The sequence below is a fragment of the Aythya ferina genome (assembly GCF_964211825.1).
Source record: "Aythya ferina genome assembly, chromosome: 1".
Lineage (NCBI taxonomy): Eukaryota > Metazoa > Chordata > Aves > Anseriformes > Anatidae > Aythya > Aythya ferina.
In genome coordinates, this window is record NC_140296.1 from 176,652,822 (window position 1) to 176,672,764 (window position 19,943).

Below are 19,943 nucleotides of genomic sequence, written 5' to 3' on the forward strand. Positions count from 1 at the left end.
TACAACAAAACCTTTGTCAGGATTTAGCTGTATGGATGTTTTATGCAGTGAGAATAAAATAATAATCCTACATGATTTTGTTTTATGTAAAATAATGTTGCATTTGTTTCTGGAGGATAGTTTGCAGGTGAAGATATACTGCAGTGAACTTGCTTAAAAAATCCTTGTGGCCATCTAAATTACTAGTCATTCATGCATGTCTACTGTGTCTTTATCAGAATTTAGAAAGTCAAAATTAAATAGAATAGCACTGTTTAAGACTGTTGCTGTGAGGTAACAGCACAACCAAGTAGCACGCTGTAAGTCATCATCAGTGTCTCATCAGGTCGCTAACAGCTCCTAATGGATGCTGGCACAATATATTCAAGGGGTTTTCAGCACATGGTTTGATTATCTGCCCTACCAGTAGATAACATGTCAAGAATTTATTTCACGTAACAATCTGAATTAGTAGTAAAGCACAATATCTAGTGACTTTTTTCCAAAAGTAAGCACTTAAGTGAGGGGTCAAAATCTACCACTGTGAAAATGCATAGGCAATACTGAGAATGACAGCTGGCTCTGCCACCAGGGCATGCCCTACCTAGACAGCCATGGAGTGTCCCCGTCACCCACTCTTTGTCATTAGCTCAGTCACTTCTAATCATTCCCAGCAATGAGTAGGTATTTAGGCCCACAGTTCTGGCTAAGTCCTGCTTTGGCCAGGACCTAAATGGATGGACACTTGCCATGGCAAAATCTTGACCACCACCAGCAGCATGGCAGTGGCCCAGGAGGATGAGAGCACACCTGGACAGGGCACTGGGTGCCCCTGGTTCCCTCTGTCTTCTGATCAGGCAGTCTGTTCCCATGCTGGAAATAGTACCACAGGTAATTCAATGGAAATAAACACAAGACTTTCTTTGATTTTGATAGGGGGAGGCCTGGAGAATGATCTGGTTTTGCCCATCTGCAGGCAGTGAAGATTAAAACATGATAACTGATAGCCTTGATAAATCTTTGTGTATGCGGTGATGATGCACGCATCTGCCTTGTTCAGGGAAAAGGGTGATCCTTCTGACTTACTGGTGGGTGCTTTCAAGGTATCTTTGAGTTGGTATCTAATAACACACTGGTCTATTATTTGAATTTGCTGGCCTGAGTAAAAGGTGTTTGGAAATAATGTTTGCTAATTATAGACTTGTCAGGTCTTTATAAAGATACCAAACTACCTTAAATGTGTGATGAAATATTTGTTAAAAACAAGTTAAGTAGATGCAGCAGCCCTGTTTTTAGGAACCACTTCCAGTGTGTGGCCAGCTTGGGAGTGTGACATTTACCTAGCACCTTCATAGGAAGGAAAAGAATATGCACTTTAAGCATTAGCCTCTATTTAATATTTCCCCCTTGCTATAATTGTTTCCCCTTTGAATGTGCTGCCAGCTGTGGGATCCAGCACTGGATGAGACCATGCCACTGCAAATCACCCTGCAGCACCCAGAGATGCTCAGAGAAGAAATGTCTTCCCTGGGCTTCGGACAGGGAAGCAAGGGAAGAGAAAACATGATTTTTGCTGTGAGACGTGAATTAATGACAGCATTTTTAGCAAGGTTGTCATTTCTGCTCCTATAGGCTTCACATTGCATTATCTTCAACAGAAACCAACCCCCATCCCCTCTCTCCCCCAAATTTACCATCTTCATTTGCCTTAAAATAAAGAAATCTGTATGTTTCATACATTAGCCTACATTTTGTCAGCTGAAGTAGTTGAACATTTCAGATTCAATACCTGTGTGTTTTTATATCAGTTCAGGTCTCACACAGAAAGCTTGCTTGAAATTAAAAACTAAGTCAAGAGGAAAGACTACGTCTAAATGCAGGACTAGGCTGCATTAATTGTTGTATCTGATTTTTGACAGACATTTTCTTATGGTATACAGCAATTTTTCTCTGAACATCTTGCTGAAAAACTCATCATCCAGTGATGATGGATATGAATAATCTTTGAAACCTATCCTATTTGATATATTAAGAAAAAATAAATGCCTGACAGCAAACAAAAAACAGAACCAAACCTGCAGACAAGCTTTAGATGGGTGACAAGGCAAATTTGTCTTGATATCTTTTACAAGAAACATCAAATTGCAGCCATTAAAAACAGAAAATCTTACCTACAATTAAGAAAGATGTTGCAATGATTCTTCTGAAGCTTTTGTGTGTAGAATTAAGATCTATACTTTGAGAGTCAGCCTCTTGAAAACATGGACTATGCCTCTCCAGAGGTCCTTTTACTTTATTTTCATTATTACGGATCTTGAGTTACCGATTTGCAATAATCACACCAAAATTTAACTACATAATTAAATCTGTTTGCTTTATTATTATTATTATTATTTGCAGCAGAACATTTTTCAGTTGCAGCCTGAAATACGTAATTTAGAAAAGAAAGATCAGTCTCCTGCCATGTGGCTGTCTCTAACATGTAAGCTGGCTGGGGCTGTAGTGTCCCTGCTGGAGGCTGCTGTCATTAGTGGAGAAACCCTGACACTTTATTAGATGGTTATTCACTAAAAAAAAAAAATAAAATTCATTATGAAAACCTCTGCCCAAAGACCTGCATAAAATGCCACAAGCAGAGGTCTCAGCTGGTGTAAATTGACGCAGCCTTGATGGCTTTGGCAGGGCAGCGGTTGCCTGCTCTGGCTGAAAAATCTGTCCCAGCTCCAGTGTCAGCAACTCCACTCTCACCACGAACAGCAAGAAGAAACAATTTCCCAGATTTTCTTCATTTTTAATCAGGGACCTCTGGCTATGTTCCATTCTCTAACCCCAAAATTCTTGTACTGATGTTTTCATGGGAGGCTAACACACAATGCTTTTTCTATTTTGTTTGATTTAGATCTTTAAGTGGTGTTTTTAACACCTTATTTTCTGAGCATCCCAGGCTTTCTTGCTTTACTCCACAGCCTCACTCTATGCAGCAGATGTTCTGCTACAAAGCTGTGCACATCCTGCAGGTTCCTCCTCCTGCCACCTCTGGGTGCTGTTGCACAGATGTCACAGTGCTCACTCCAAGAAGCAGCCCCCACCTGGAGTGCTGCATTCACCTTTGGGGCCTCCAGGACAAGAAGGACATGGAAATATTAGAATGAGTCCAGAGGAGGGCCATGACAATGATCAAGGGGCTGGAGCACTTCTCCTATGAAGACAAGCTGGGGAAGTTGGGGGTGTTCAGCCTGGAGAAGAGGAGGCTCCAGGGTGACCTCTCAGCGGCCTTCCAGTGCCTAAAGAGGGCCTACAGGAAAGCTGGGGAAGGGACCCTTTGTCAGGGGGTGTAGTGATTGATAGGACAAGGAGTAACGGCTTTAAGCTGAATGAGGGTAGGTTTAGATTAGATATTCGGAATAAATTTTTTGCTGTGAGTGTGGTGAGGCACTGGAACAGGCTGCCCAGAGCAGCTGTGGGTGCCCCATCCCTGGAAGTGCTCAAGGCCAGGCTGGATGGGGCTTTGGGTAACCTGGTCTGGTGGGAGGTGTCCCTGCCCATGGCAGGCAGCTGGAACTGGGTGGTCTTTGAGGTCCTTTCCAACCCAAACCATTCTATGGTTCTTTGTGCCTGGGAGATAATCTGCTGTCCTGATCCATGGGGTTAATCACTGTGACTGACTTGGTCATACCCGAAGAGGGATTGCTTGCACAAGTGTCAGAAGAAATGAGCCCAGCACCGAGTTGCTCCCTGCCACAGTGACACTGGCCCAGCCTAGCACAATCTGCTGCGTGAGGAGCTCATCTCACCTGCATGCGTCAAGACCTTAAGCCTTTCTTCTTTGACATGGAGATTAAGGGCAATCCTGACAAACTCAAACCCGATAAGCATCCTGTCTCAGTGAGACTAGGTAGCTACTGGCCTACAGATTACCCAGTGTGGCCTTTTCATGGGTTGAGTGTCCCTTTTGCTTTCGTAAATTCAGCCAGGAGCAGCATGCTGCCCTTTCAAATGACTCACAAAAATCTGAGCCAATTGGCTACAAATAAGCCAAATCAACACTATCTTTATGAAAACCTTTATTATTTTATAGCTGCCAAGCACTGGTGGCTACATACACTGACTTAGGAGTTGACAAAATAGCAAGGTGTTTGGCTGATTTCTGATTCTGCCTACATCTTCAAAAATTGCTATTTCTGTCTGCCTTTGGGACAGGGATGGATGCTGAATTTCGGACTAAGCATCCCTGCCCCACTGTTCTTACCAATCTACTTTACAAACAGCAATTCTGCACAACATGTCCTTGTAATTTATGGTCATGATAACAAATGTGCACATTAGAATAAGATCATTAATATAATTGCATATACAGCACCAAATTAAACTGCAGATACAATACAGACTCAACTTCAAGGGGATCTAATTTTAGTACCTTTTCCCCCATCTTCCTACTGTGTCTCACACACACATAGCTCGTGCTTCCTCATCTTCAAATATGCACATATACAAGAGAAAAGCCCCTTGTATGCACTAGGGAGTTCCTGCAAAATGATGAGCTCAACCCTATAATGTTTTTTAAAGTCTGACTCATCTCAGTGAGTGTTCATCTGTTTGCTGCTCAGGGTTTGTCTATGCTGGCGTTACATGACCCTGTAGTGGGGGAAATAAGGAGAAAAAAAATGTAGTGGTCTCATCCTGTGCAGAGGCCTGAATTTGTGTCTGGGAGACAACATGGTGTCCTCTGTCTATGTCTGTAAGAGCAGAATAAGCAGCATCTGGAAAAATTTCTAACCATTACATCCCACTCACCCACTCTGTTGTTAAAACAGTGCCTTGCATGGGCCAACAAGCACCATGCAGAGTGCTTGCTGGCCAACAAGCACTCTGTTAAATGATTCACAAACATTTGAGAACTATTGTGGACTGTTCCTGGCTACTTCAGCTGGTCTTGAGACCACCAGCTTTCCAGAGCAGCTGTTGCTTTCATAGCCACAGGTAATTAAATGAATAGCATCCTGCACCTAATATCCTATGCAGCTCAACGTGACCAGAGCAGCATGGTAACATGTGATCATGCATTCAACTCTTTGCTTTTATGGTCCCGTGGGGTTTTCATGGCTCAAAAAGGCAGACTCCTTGTTCCCTCTGTAACCCAGCAGCACCCTCCGCAGGGGAAAGGCAGAAGCTGGCAACAGTACTCAGAGAAACAATTAAAAAACATATATATTTTTTTTCAAAACAGGAAAATTATTATGAACTTGTGTCTTACAGCAGTATTTTATATATGCATATTATATATAAATATATGCTTTCACATGTGATATGAACTTTGATGCATCGTTTTGGATCGCTGTTTTCATGGGCTTCTGCTAACAAACAACTGTGACTTCCCCCTAGTGGTCAATTGCTATTTTTAAAGCTTTAAAACTGGGCTATTGAATTAAACAAAATTCATTTTAGGAAAATTCAAAAACCTTCCTTTTGATAAAGTTTATGGTCACTGACTAATTTTAATAAAACAGCTGAGTCTGGTTTCTTACTAAAGCTGAAAAAAAAAATAAAAAAAAAATTGAACCAAGAGTTCATTGTTGTAACACAGCCAGGAACAAACAATAACCTCAGTGGCATCAAATTTCTGGCCTGATCATTGGCTCACTGATTGATTGATTGAGTTATGTATTTACACATAAAACTATGGTTTGTCAACGCCTACCAACTTAAATGTACAGTATTCCCTTAGAAGCAGTCTAAATGCTTTTTCTAGTGCTTCCTTATGTTGCGTTTGTACCCAGAGGCTGCCAGATGGCTTAGCAAAGGACATTTTTTCTCTCTTTAATGAAAATCAAAATATTCCAGCTGATGTCCACTTCACCTACATTCACTCTGTCCTCCGATTTGCCAAAAATTGTTTCAATTAACTGTCCTCTTCCCACTTCTTTTTTTTTTTTTTTCCCTTAAGAAGTTTTTCAAAAACATTGAAGCTGGCATTCCAAGTTTGGAGTCTTCACTACGTGGCTTCTTTGTATCTTCCTTATCTAAAGGGCTTGGAAAATTCCCTCTTTCCTCATCTTATTAGAACAATACCAGTCAAATTCCCAAGCTAAGGGAATTTCAGCTGGCCTTGACCTATACTTACAAAAAGCAGTTGCTTTCCAAGCAAAATCCCAGCTTGCTTCAAAAAGTAAAGAAAATTAAGCAATTGCCTTGAGTGTTTGTCCATCTGTTACAGTACTTTTCCCATCCAAAGCATGCAAATTTATTGGCTGTTTTCAATTAAATATGAGAAAAGTCTCTAAGACTGATAAGTTCTTGTAAGTATCTCGAAACAATATATGCATAAATAGAAACGCAACACTACATAAACAAAAAACCTTTTCATACTGGCATGTCCACAAGGACTCCCTCACTACAGCTCATATATTCCATACCATCTATTTGGAATATATTTGGAATACCAGAATTAGGAAAACCTAATTTGTCCCCTTAGTCCTATGAAGACTCAAAGTCCTTGAGATCTGTGCAAACACGGAGTAATGGCAGAGCAATGTACAAAAATGGCTATCACCTGTCAGATAAGGTGATGGGTTTCAAGATCAAAGCATCCCTTTTTAGAGGCCTTTGGACTGGGAAATAGGGCAGCATCCTCTGGAAGATATGGATCAAGTATAGTTTACTGTTGGAAATAAATATAGTTTGTTCCTTAATACAGCATGAGTGAGTAATTTCCCAGAAGTCAGGCTAGAGTTAGGATTAGGTCTGAAACCCTGGACCATATAATTGTACAACTTGAAAAACTGGGGACCTTGAATTTTTCCTCCTCTTCACTAATATCCAAAACATAACAGAAATCCAGGCAGAATTAACTCCTATTTAGAGATTCAGCTTACATATATTTATTTATTTATTTATTTATTTATTTATTTATTTTTTTCCCCAGCATATGGGGAAACACCATCTTTTGAACTTCTTTATTCTACTTGGGTACCTCAGGGTCAGGGAGGACAACAGGCTGGAGGGGACCTGCTGACAGAAGCCATCCCCTGCCCTGCCTCATTTCTCAGCATGGAACATATGCAATCCCATTGCTAGCAAGCTTGCTCTAATTTTATCCTGCAGTGCTTCCCCAGGAGACAAAGCAAGTGCTGCCAAATGCACAGTTGGGTATACTGCTCCAGCTCTCAAATGAAGGGTTCATTTTTTAAGATACTAAACAGGATTTGGATTTGTTACTGGATCACCTACATTTGAGTACAGTAAGAAAGTTTGCATATATTTTTGTTGCCGGAAGTTGTGAGACCACAAGGATGAGAATTTATTTGTTTGCTTACAGTCACGATGTATCACATCTACTGTCAGTCAACGTCCTGTTGACATGCACTTATCTTGACAGCTTGGTCTAAAGTTTCCACTTCATGTGCACAAAGAGCAGCAAGAGAAAACATGAATCCCCTCAGAGATTAAAAATGATGACCAGATGGAGTTAATTTGCACCCCAGAAAGCATTATTTGGGGGTAGACCCCTACAGTAGCATATTCACTTATTTCCATCTTCCCATGACATCAGTCGCTCCTTCTGCCAGCTCTCTGAAGTGTTCTTTCCTAAGATAGCAGAAGAGGGAAGGCCAGGAGAGGAAGAGAGACAGAAACACACAACAAAGGACAATTACTTTCCAATTACACACAACAAAGGACAATTCTCAACATCTCAACATCTTCCTGCTTTTATCCCTAATCCTTCTTTCAGAGAAAACAACAATAACAACAAAAAGCCCACTTCTGTACTGTAGAAAATATTGCTTCATTTATTATTTCTCCAAATTCCGTCTCGAAACGGGCCAGACAGCACATGAAAAGAATTTGGTTCACTTTGCCACTTTGCCTCTGCTATGCAGATCCACAAGGAAACTCTATTTTCCTAGGAACAATGTGAGAATAGAAGATTACAAGAAAAACTACTGATGGGGTATCCTCTTTAATTCCCTCTGGATTTATACAATCACTTCAGTGAGAATAAAACCAAAAGCAAAAGTAAATCACTAAAAGGAAAATGTAGTGACTGTATGTATTAATGCACTTTGGGAAACAGGAACAGATGAACAGAAGTGTGTCTCCAAAAACAGTTATCATGTGAAATCTTTTGTCCCAACAAAGCCTAGGGAACTCAGATCCCTCTTTCCAGGAATTATCTTTAATCAAAATAGAAACAGTTGTATTTCATATCTCCCAGTCAATGTACATTGCTGGAAAAATCAATAGATGCCTGCACAGAGAAAGACAGCCCCATGTCTGAGGGTGCAACTGTTGTGACTACACAGGTGACAGAAGTGAGAATAGCCAAAGGGGTCCAGTATATAGGTGGCTCGGAGGGCAGACAGAATGGCTTCAGTGATAAAATCCCTCTTTTGGGCATCACAAACATCAACCTTCTGACGTACTTCCTGAAGCGTCCGCACCTCTTGGAATCCATGACTCTCCTGCAGCCTTCTCTGTGGAGCAACTGCCCTCCTGCCCAGCGCGTTTCCATTCATACAAAGAACAGACAGGGTGTGAAAAGAGCATTGCAATGGATTTTGTGTACTGTGAAAGGTGTTAAACTCACCTCACTTCATGTACTGTTAAATATCATGTTTAGAAATGAATACTCAGAATTTTGTATGTCCTTTAGGACACAAAATCCTTATTTGGGATCTTATCTGAAGGCCCTTAATTTTGAATGGACATTCTTATTTTCTCTTATTCACGCTTACAGGTATGGACATGACTGCAGAAATACAACTAAATAAAGCATCCATGGAAGTAAAGTGTAAACAGCAGCAGATTTCAATGGGAAATGGTCAGACAAATTCATATCATTTTCAAATGGTGGTATGTAAAGATAGGCAATAGTCCATAAGTAATTTGGTTGCGGTACATAAAGTCCTGTAACAACGTGGGAACAGCTTCTGATAAGAGTTGTTTCATGCTTTTTCCAATTTGAATCCTTAATTACATGGTGAATCAGATCTGACTTTTACTGCTAGTGTAAACAGAACAAACAGTGAAATTTTAAAACCACATTTATTTTTAATACAAAATCTGTTGCACTATTACAGAAGTGAGCCTGTATGTTTACCCCCACATGCACAGATAATTCAGCATCTACAATTAAATAAAATTATACTTCTCTTTTACCAAAACCATTGGTAAAATCTTATTAAGAAATGTTCTCTTTGTGCTTTGTAGTCAATGTTTGTACAATTCATTTCTTATTTCGATTCCCATTAAGAAAACTGGTCAATGAAAAGCTCAAAGGTGCGAAAGAAGCTTATTACAGCTAGCGTACATTTATGATCACTTCGGTTGTGCTTTACCTACAATATATACATGAAAGCTGTGACGTGTACTATGGTCTGATGTAATGCACTGGCAAAAGCTCTGAATGGTTCAATTAGGAATCTGCAGTAAAAAAGCAGAACAGTTCACTATTTTGTTTTCACAGCAAAAAAAAATATATATATATATTTAAGTAGATGCTTTAAAATACCATGCACACCATTGGCTATAGTACTTCTTACACAGTACAACATAAGCTTTCTTGTTTTATTTGTTTGTAACACCTAGAAGCATATAGCACCTACGCTTTAAGTGTATTTACAAATTCAACAAAATATCTACATATAAAAAGCTTACTTAAAATTAAACTTGATGCAAGTTATGAAAAACCAATTTATTGGCAAATGAAACTGAGCATTCCTTCAACCATAGGTTGTTATAAAAATTTATATTTGGAGGTAAACACTTGATTGATATAGTATGTGAGAAAATAATTTTGTAACTGATAATGGTAATCCTTTACCACTAAACCATACGAGCACTTGTCAGATTGAATTCTGCGGTTGTGAGTGGTAACCCCACAGTGCTTTGGGGTGTAGATAATTCCAAAGCTGCCACACTGAGCAGGCCAGGACACAGAGGGAAATGCACTCTTGCTGGTGTAGTTGGCTAGCTTGTTTTTTAGCTGTTTATTTTACAAGAGCTTATACCTTGCTGTGTTAGTAAATAATTTAATTCTGGTTGTTTGTCATGTGTGTGTGTTTTTTTTTTTGTTTGTTCGTTTGATTGCTTGTTTTATTATTTTCCTAAATATATCTTTTAAGGCCATGAAAACATGTTGTGCTGTAACTGTCTAGGAAGTGTTCTTTTTATTAAAGGAAAAAAAAACCATACTTTCCTTTGTGTAATTTCAAACATTTTAAACCTTCCATTTTTAGCACAACAGTTTCATAACACTTTTTTAAAATTTTATTTTATTTTATTTTACATTTTTACTTTATTTGGCAACAATAGTTGTCCACTAATCACAGTTTACTGCAGCAACTGACTTCATAGTACAGTGCATTATGGAATGCATATTGTATAAAGGCACTGAATGTATTTTGCCCTGTCTTTTCTGGAATATTTTCTGTCATTTTAAAATTTTTCTTTCAGTGACTGTACAAATTCCAAAATGCATTGCAATGCGTATCTTTTATGCCCTAAAATCAATCCAATGTGTTTTGATGTAAAAATAGAACACTGTACTGCTGTAATACTTGATAGATTAAAAAGGCTATAAAGTAATAGGAGCAAAGAGCAGATAGTAGGGTCTCATTAAGCATCAGCAAATGCAAGTGTCATACTTAAATCATTTAGCAATTATATACTGTACATACTGTTCCTAACTGTCTTGCAAAAAGACATATGATAGCTAGACATTAAGTCACCAATTTCACAACAATGTCCACAAAGACATTGAAGTTCTATATAATACTACTATAACACTCTGACAATGAAAACGGAATTCATATCCAGGGATTCAGCCAAGGATTGCATAACAAATTGTCCAACCATGTTTTTATAGTGTACACGAGATTGTGAATTGTGTAGCATTTTTTTTCATGCATTATACCATATTTTCAACAGAAAACAAAATTAGAAGTCAATTTTTAGTGTCAGTTCCTTTTAAAAAAAGTAAGAAAAAACAAGTTTCAAACAAAATTTGAATTTTGTATTTTGATTCATACTAACATACCACTTGATGTGTCACCATACTGAGTAATTGTATTGACTGGCATGTTCTCATAGCATAAACATTTTGAGGTGAGGAGCTTTGTTACCTGCATGTTCATAGTATGAGAAGGAGGATGTACAAGTGCTTTAAACAAACAGAAGACACAAGGGGATCGAGTTCTTTGATTACACAAATGAATTCATGGCATTTACAGGAGAAGGAGCCTCAGAACTTTCATTTCCTTCTGCAGGTTCTTTCTCTTTTTTACCACTGTATTGTCCAATAAAGGAGCCATCCTCATTGAACTGACCATTTACACCTTCTCCATAGTCAACTAAACTATCATCACTGTCTTCTTTTTTCACAGTTCTGTCTGAAGGTGTCCGGCTTCCTTTTTTTAGAGGTTTATGGTCCTCTGCATCACTGGAGACACAAACAAACAAACAAAATGAATTAACTGACGTACGATTCGTTAAGGCAAAATCAGCCATGCATGCAGAGTTTATAAAAAGCATGTGAGCAGCCCTATAATCCTTTAGTAAACCCACATCACATTGGAGAGACAAGTCAATATGATGCAGTTGACATGAATACATGGTGTAGTAATGGTTTAAACAGCGAATGTCTTCAGTGGAGGACGTTTTTTTTGTGGTTTTCTTTTTTTTTTTCATCGTGCATGACTTATACAAGGGCATAAGACTCGTGCCCTTGGCTTGGAAGCAATTTAGATGCAACTGCAAGCATTAAAAAGTGGGTTGTAAAGTTAAAAAAATAATAATTATCTGTTCCTCAGAGTAACAAGCTTATGATGTGCTGTGAAGTTAGTCTGTTAAATTTATTTTCTTTGACTCCTTCAACACGAATGAAGAATGAACTTAGTTAAATGGGATATACTGGTTTTCTTTACTTGTACAAAGAAAATAAAATGCTGCATTTCAAATAATTTGTTACATAATGCAGGCCAGACTTGCAATTTTCAGCCTTACCTTTCAAGAGACCTATATATTCCATTAAAAGGGTGCAGAAGAAACAAATGAAAATAGCCTAAGAAGAAAAGCAAAGTCCATATCCTGATAGTGATCAGTATTTTATCAATAATAAGTTGCTTTTAAAATTGTTAAAACTCTATACAGGTAAAGCAATAATTCAGCTTACAGCAGCCAGAACTGAGTAGGTAAGAGCATGGTTAGTTTTTTTCATTACTTATCAGATCAACCTCTCTATCTTAATCCATAAATAATAACATGTTCTGACAATGATGATGATAATCTGGAGCACAACAGAAACAAAGAAAGGAAAGAAAGGCAGGGAAGAAAGATCCCTTTAGCAAAGCACTGCAGTTTCTCCCTCATTGGTGGAAAAGCTGCAGTGCCATCAGCAACCCTGAACAGATTTGTAGCTGTGGTAAGCCTATATTTTATGAAATAGATCTAGTTGGTCTATTTCTGAATACTTAAAACTGAACTTCAGTTTCAAGGTGAAGATTTCAGCAGCAGCTCCAAACCACTTCTAATTAAAAAACACTACAATTGCACTTATGGGTGAAATTGTCTTAAACGAAACACAGGACTTTATATATGTACCAAAGAACAAATTATTATTTTTTTTATTTACTGACTTCCAACTCATGGAAAATATAAAGAAATGTATAGAATGTCAAGTAAATAAAAATATATTTACAATATTCACATTGTTAGATGGAATCAAAGCAATAAAGTATGTACAAGGTCACACAGGTTATACTGTTAGCTAATATATACCCTGTCGAGAAGCATTTCACTATTGCAAAACAACAGTATATCAATTTTCCACCAAGCTGGTACCCCTCATCTCCTCATCTGTTTTTGGCTTTGGAAGATTTCAAGTTTTCATATTTTAAAAGAAGTACACCTCTACCATGCATATCATTTTTTAAAACTGCATATCAGAGATTTTATTTTTCTGTGTATACACAGAAGTGGTAGGAACACCTATCTTACCAACATGTAAGAAAAGCTTCATGTTAAAATTAAAATGCACGAAGGCCAAAACTCTAAACTTGATCATATTGGCTTAACTTTGTTTTAAGCTATTGCCGTGTACACGGCATGAGGATAAATATCACTGATCTTCTGTGCCCATTGATAATGCGAACATTTAGGTTGTTAACACTTAAATGAATTCTAGTTGAAAATGTCAATCATCCAGCAGCAAAGTGCAAATGTTTATGACACTGCAAACATGAGCAGATTACAAAGACATCACTCATTTGGAGATTGTTTTGGAAGGAACCTGTGTGAAAAATGCTAAAGAAAGAACACAGTATTTTAAAATTGCATGTCTCCTCATCAGATAGCAAGGTACTTTCTTCATTGCCCCCATCTGAGGGCATTAGAGTCATTAAAATAGGCTACACAAGCACTGAAGACAAGACCCTCACTTTGAAATAGTATCAGGTTATAATTTCAAAGAATGACCTGAAGTGTTTATGACTTCAAGGTAAGAGCGTTTAGTGAAGAACATTACACTGTAACATGTAAGAATGAAAACAAATTAAAAACTGCATTTGTACCCTATTCAAACTGGTCAAGAAACTCTGTGCAAATGTTCTAAAGTGTGATCCTATCCGGCATAATTCATTAGGCTGGAAATACACAGTAAATAAATAATACACCACCACCGTATGAAAAAATATCAGACATTTCTGTGTTTAATCCAATAAAAAGTTCAACGATTTTAATTGGTAACAGATAAATCTGGATAGAAGATTTTTTTGCTTTGTGTTGCTCTTAGGGCTTTTTGTCTGTATTTTTGTAAACCAAATGTATTTACACGCAAAACAGTAAAGAAATACTTACACAGCTGGTTGTATTGTGTCTGTTTTTTCTGTTTTAGCAAGGATGCAGATTCTACTGTCTAATTAAAAACAAACAGACAAAACTGCTGATGCACCTGAATGGAGGTGGGCACTGGTATAAGACCATAGTTACAGCAGATGTAAAATCAAATCTGAACCTGGGTATTCACTCTGTTTTTGCACCAGAAAAGTCCAGAAAGAAGTTCTGCCAAGACTCTGGCAGTGAAAAAAGAAATGGGATTACCCAAGGTGCTTTCCACTCCTTGCTCAGGAAAAGAAAACATATTGCATGGTACCTTGATTCAAGCTGGATTATAAACACTTGTATTAGATTAATACAATGTTTTGATTGTAAGGGAAAGAAACAGAGGATAAAAGACAAAACAGGAGAGAGCAAAAAAGTGAAAACATCAACATTTTGGACAGCACTTTTGTACCCGTGGGGGTGCAAAACAAAGAAGGGAGCCTGGTGCTCTGGAGAAATGAATGGGTTTTCTGTGTGCTGCCAAGAAGCAATCTACAAAAGCCGCTGAGTTGTCCCATTATGAATATTGATGCCCTAAGAGCTATAAAACACTTTATGCTTTAGAACATATAAAATTATATTGCAAAAACATTAAAGTCAGAACTTTTGATACAGCATCTGCAAGATTTGCTAATCTTGTTTCTGATTGTTCATAAAACTATTCCAAAATACAAACAGAATATATCAAGATCTATTAAAATAGATCTTTTAGTTTTTGTTTGTGGTTTTGCTTGCTGACTTTAAAATTATCTAGTGCAATACCCTGAAATGAAAAATAAGGTACAAATTGGGTTACCTAAAATTACAGTTGGAAAATTTAAGAAGTATTTAGAAATGCATCATGTATGCAGTGCCTTCAATTAAGACTGAGACAGTAAGTACTGAAAAAGAACAAAACAAGAGGTGAGAATGTGTAAGAATTTTATATTTAGCTCAGATGACCATGACAGCTAAGCTTAGGGATACTTTTACAATTTGTTTTCTTAGAAATAATTTCCATGCCACTAGCTTTTTAAGGATGAAAGTTTGTTAATAAAGACGCACCAGTAATTTTTGTATGTACTAATATGTACCAGGCATTTCTTGCCCCTTCAGTAAGGACAGTGCATTTAGTATTAAAGCAGACTCTAAAAGCTTTAAATATTTTTCATAAATGATTGCTAATATATGAATACATGTATCTTTTCCCTTTGTTTAATGAAACATACAGCAAACTTGTACCTAATGATTAAGAGAGATGAAGAAGTATGGAGGTAACAATAATGATGTATAAATACAAAGTACAAACTTTTTTTTTGTTTAAAAAAGTATTTCCATTTCACAAGCTCATCAGTTATTGAAAGAAATATGTACCTTGAAATCTCCTTTCTTCTTTCAACTTTTCAATTTTTCTTCCTTAGATATGGGTACATGCAGCAACCAGTCAGAATGGGGAGGACAGTATTACGATGCCTCTGCAGTCCAGCAGGCAACTAGTTCCCACTAAACTTTGCCACATTCATGGACATGCAAAACAACTCAATATATGGTTAGCAATATACTACTTTTCCTCATAACACAACTGTCAGATGAAAGGCAACATAAAACAAACAAAATGGGTAAAGCATTCTGGGCTATCTTCTGGGCAGAAAGAGGATGCTGAGGATGGAATTTGTTGGTAGTAAATTTCTTTTTCTGTGCCTTCATGTCAACAGCCCAGAAACGTTTAAGTATAAGCAGCCACATGACGCCACAGAAGGCTTACAGGACCTTGTACTGTGGCTTTCCTGTAGAAACCCAGAGAACTTCTGCCCCAATACCTAATGGGTTTCTGCTCACACTCCTAAATTGACTGGGATACCAAGGACTGTACAGGTAAAGAATTCTTTCCCTATACACGTAAGCACCTGTATCAATTCAGATTTCAAAACTTTTTACTATTTCCAACCTTGCTAAGACAAAATAACTTATTTTTCTGAGTAGGTTTTCTTTAGCACATCTAATATTTGATCTTCAATCTTGGAAGAAGCCACAAAAACTGGGAGATTAAGCTCTGGCTTTAAATGGCAACAAGTTGAAAAAGTTGTTGTTAGCCAAAGAATCTGACCTACTCGTAGTAAGTATCTTAAAGAAAAATCTGCTTGAGATAAATTTAAGCAAACCTTTGCTATTTCTGGAGGAAAAATGTTCAAACTGAAATCAAAGCAATGATTTAAAAAATCAGGTGACAGAGATGCTCAAGAATTAAAATAAGAACCATCAAAGAAAGCATGTGTGTGTGAATGAGGACAGAGTAAGATCACTGCCAAATCCAATCTATTCAGAGACTAAAATCCTCCTGGCAGTCTGCTGACATCACAGCTTGTGCTAGAAGGGATTGACCTTAGAATTATTGTGGTGAGGCAAAAATCATTGCTAGGTACACCTGGAAACAAATCTAGGCTGCAATAAATCTTTGTAAGTACAGCAGAAAAAAAATACTGTTGTAGTTACAAACTACATCCTCATTGTTAATCAACCTACAGAAAGAAGGAAGACTAATAGATTACCTGACAATCAAAGAACTGTTCACCCATCATTTCCAGAAAGTCTTTCATAGCATAGCTAGGAATGTCTTGGAAAATAGTTTGTGACAAAATGTTGAAGACAAGAGGCAAAAGAATTCAACAAAATGTGTGAACATATTGTGTAACCATAGTAGCAGTCCTGCTGCTGTAGATGCCTTGATCTTTGATCTTCCTAAGATTTTACAGAGTACAAGAGGACAAATACACTTGGATATCATGTAAGAAGAGAGGTGAAAAGCTATACTTTCATACTCCCTGTAAAGCTAACTTAGAAATGCATGCTTTCATACTCCTCCCACCCCTCCCCTGAGGTCTATAGATGCCATAAATTCTTTATTTCTCTTGCTTTATGGCCCAGGATGGAAATTTAGACTTATTTATATATCTGCGCTGACCAGAACAGGTGCTCTGCATAGTCTATACTTTAAATTAAAAAAAAACATACATTTTCACTATTTGTTGTATGTCTTGCAGTTTATTGACGTGGGCATTGACTGTCCACAATTCAGTGTCTTCTCTAACTGAGGAAACCACTGGGGCTGTAGTGAAATCAGCTTGCTATAAAAACAACTTCTAGAGGCACTCTTTTCCTTTGCTATGTAAAGATGCAGGAATACCACCAGTTATACAAACAGTGCATACCCAGTCATTCTGTGGTTCCTGAAACACCTAGGTTTCTTAGAGCATTACTTCCTCTTTAGACTGCAGAAAAATCCGATGTTGGCAGGTTCTGCAGATACCTGCTCCTAGAAGAAACCCAGTGGAAGAGTGCAAAACTTCAAAGTCCGAGCAATCTCAAGAATACTGAGAAGCCTACAAACTGAATGTGACAAAAAACTCCCCTAAATCTATAATTTCTCTAGAAAATCATAATTAATCATTAAGATTTAAGTCATTTAATCAGTTAAATCTAATTTTGAAACAACAAATTTTCTAAGTATCAGCATTAGCAATTAAGCATTGTCTAGAAATATTGAAGTCTATTCAGTATAAATTTCTGAATCTTTCACTCTTCCCAGTTTCTGAGAAACGAAGCCAGCCTATGTTCTTAGAAAGTTCCTTTTGATGGTCTGGCGTCTCGCTGAAAATGAGATGTCCTTTCATAGTTGGCATGGAATGAATGTGAGAACTTATACTTTCTTTTCCCTCCTTTAAACTTTGGAGGAGAATGGAAGTAACTCAGAGACTTGCAAGGATAAGAAAATGAAGAGCTTCTAAGAGAGCTTTTTTTTTTCGGCTGTTGTAAGGAATGTTTGTGTTCTGCAAAGTCCTTCATGATCTGGACCAAGGATTCACCAAATAGCTTGCCACCAGTGTATGGTAAACACAGCAGTTGACATTTGAGATCTAGTGATGAGGTCCAGGGACGTAGCCATATAGCTCTCCAGGCTACTGTGAGGCATGCCATATTTTTAATTGTGAGTCTAAGAGAATCCTCAGCTGCATCATGGATAAAATTAGCTGCAAGTTTAAATAGCCTGCGTTTCCTTCGTATGGCACCAGGTGGGATCCGTTTTATTTTGACTCTGGCTCGTTCTTCCTCCAGCCATATGAGTAACGCTCTAGAAGCATAAGTGCAGTAGATAGATACTCCAAGCTGGGCTGCAACCAGCTTGAAAGATCTTTTAATTGCTTCCTCAATCTTTCTATCAGTAGGATCTTTAGGGAGAGCATCCCCATTAGCAGGCATCGAAAGTACAGAATCACCAGTAACCAACGCCCTGTCTACCTTAGGCAAGGTCCCCCACAAAGCAGCTTTATCCACTGGAAGAGGATACAGCTTACGTAGTATTGCTGGGGCTTCATGTTTTGCCTCAGGATTACCCCAAATCCTACAGACAAGATTTTCCACTGCTGAATGGATAGGAAGTGCATTATCTCCCTTGCCTTCTTCAGATGAGATAGGCAGTTCTTTTGAAGGGTGTTTACATCCGGAAGTTTTCAGCATTAACGCTCTTTTAATGTGCTTGAACAGATAATTCTGATCCTCCATGTCAAACCTACGCACAGCATCTGGTCCTTCTTGGTCTTCTGTAGGGCATTCAGATGACATTTCCCCATCTTCAGGGGTTGATTCAACCTCCAAAGCCTTGCCAGCCTCAGCTTTCTCCTTCACAGAAGCTATTTGGTCTTTTAAACTGTCCTCAGGGTCAGTTTCAAAAGTTTGGGAACTGGTCCCAGTTGCTAGTAGAGGAACCACTGGAACTTCTGTAATTGGTACCCTGGGGTGCTTTACTGAGTGGGACCTAGCCTGTGCCACAGAAGTTATACTTTGTCTGGCTGCTGACAGTGCATCCTTTAAGACAGTAGCTAGCTCAGGCAAAAATACAGATTTCATTAATGAATTCTTTTCAGATTCAGAGAAATGAGTAGTAGAAGGTCTTACCTTCCTGTGGTAGGAGCTCTGAGTGTCTTCTGAATCTGAGCTGTAGTCTGGGGTCTGGGTGAACCAGTGCTGGAGAGAAGAATGCTGCCTTGCCACTGAGCCACGAACTGAGTTGCAGCTGAGGGGTTGCTGGAAAGGGGGTGGCTGTCCTGCCTGAGAATCTGAGCCCTCCTCCGAACCCATTATCTGTTGCTCAGAAGCATGATGTCTAGAGTCATGCCTGTACTTCCATTCGTCTGACCTCTTTTCCTCTTGGCAGAGGGAAGCAGAGACAGAACTAACCCCTGTGAGCTCTGAAGACTGCCTAGCCCTCCTCCTGGTGTAGGAGGCCTCTGATTTGGTGCTGGAGTATTGATCCCCTGACCTTTTGAAGAAGTTGGATCTGTCAGATCTCACAGACTTTGCTTTGGTAAAGACAGGGTCTGCTTCAGGAGAATTGGCACAGCTACCTTTTCTTTTCTTTTCCTTGTCCATTTTCCTTCCTGTCCAAGCAGACATGGACCTGAAGTGATGAAAAAAGTTCAAAATACTCGAATTTCTAGACTTTTCAAAAATTACTTTTCTGTTCAAGGGAAACCCTATACCCTTTTTCCTCAAAGAAGCACTGCATCATGGCCAGTGCCATATGAGGCAGACAAACTGGGAATTGAGAGACTGCAGGGATGTTGGGCTGCAGAGAGGGTGCCAAGATATCTTCTGTAATCTGACTGGTTGCTGCTGCTGCCCTTTCTCTAAGGAAAAAAGAGGAAAGCCCAATATAGACTAATTACACAGAAATACATTTTAGAAAGGAGTTTTTGCATAGTAAAAATAGGATGAGCATATGAATAAGTCTGAAAGCAAGGCATGCAACTGTCCATTTTTACCAGATAAGAGGCTGATAAATGCATTATAAAATCCTTTAATACAGAACTAGATGGTTCTTTAGATTAACTCAAGCCACTTAAATATGGCAACATAAATTCAAGTCTTGCTACAGGTCACACATGAAAGCAGACTTAAATAGTCTTAGTCTAGATCTGAGAAAAAGCATATTGAAGTCACATCATTTGTACAATTCTGTACAAAGGGAAAGTTCTAAGTACAGAAAAGCAGAGGAGCTATTAAACGAGAATGCAAACTGGACTGGTTAGGAAAGTCTATGCAATACTTATTTA

At 38.3% G+C, this 19,943-nt stretch overlaps 1 protein-coding gene across 33 annotated transcripts in view; it reads right to left on the bottom strand.

The window, feature by feature from the left end:
* Window positions 1-9,002: 9,002 nt before the first annotated feature.
* The window catches only part of NRCAM (neuronal cell adhesion molecule), a 151,749-nt gene continuing 140,808 nt past the window's right edge, over window positions 9,003-19,943 (bottom strand). For 14 of the 33 annotated variants that reach the window (XM_084514177.1, XM_084514170.1, XM_084514175.1 and 11 more), the window contains one exon: window positions 9,003-11,416. In XM_084514177.1, the coding sequence (XP_084370303.1) occupies window positions 11,179-11,416 (238 nt within the window). In that variant the 3' untranslated portion in view covers window positions 9,003-11,178. Of the gene's footprint in view, window positions 11,417-11,979; window positions 12,038-15,209; window positions 19,289-19,943 lie in introns of those variants that run through there. The other 19 variants (XM_084514157.1, XM_084514184.1, XM_084514182.1 and 16 more) reach the window with 3 other exon arrangements.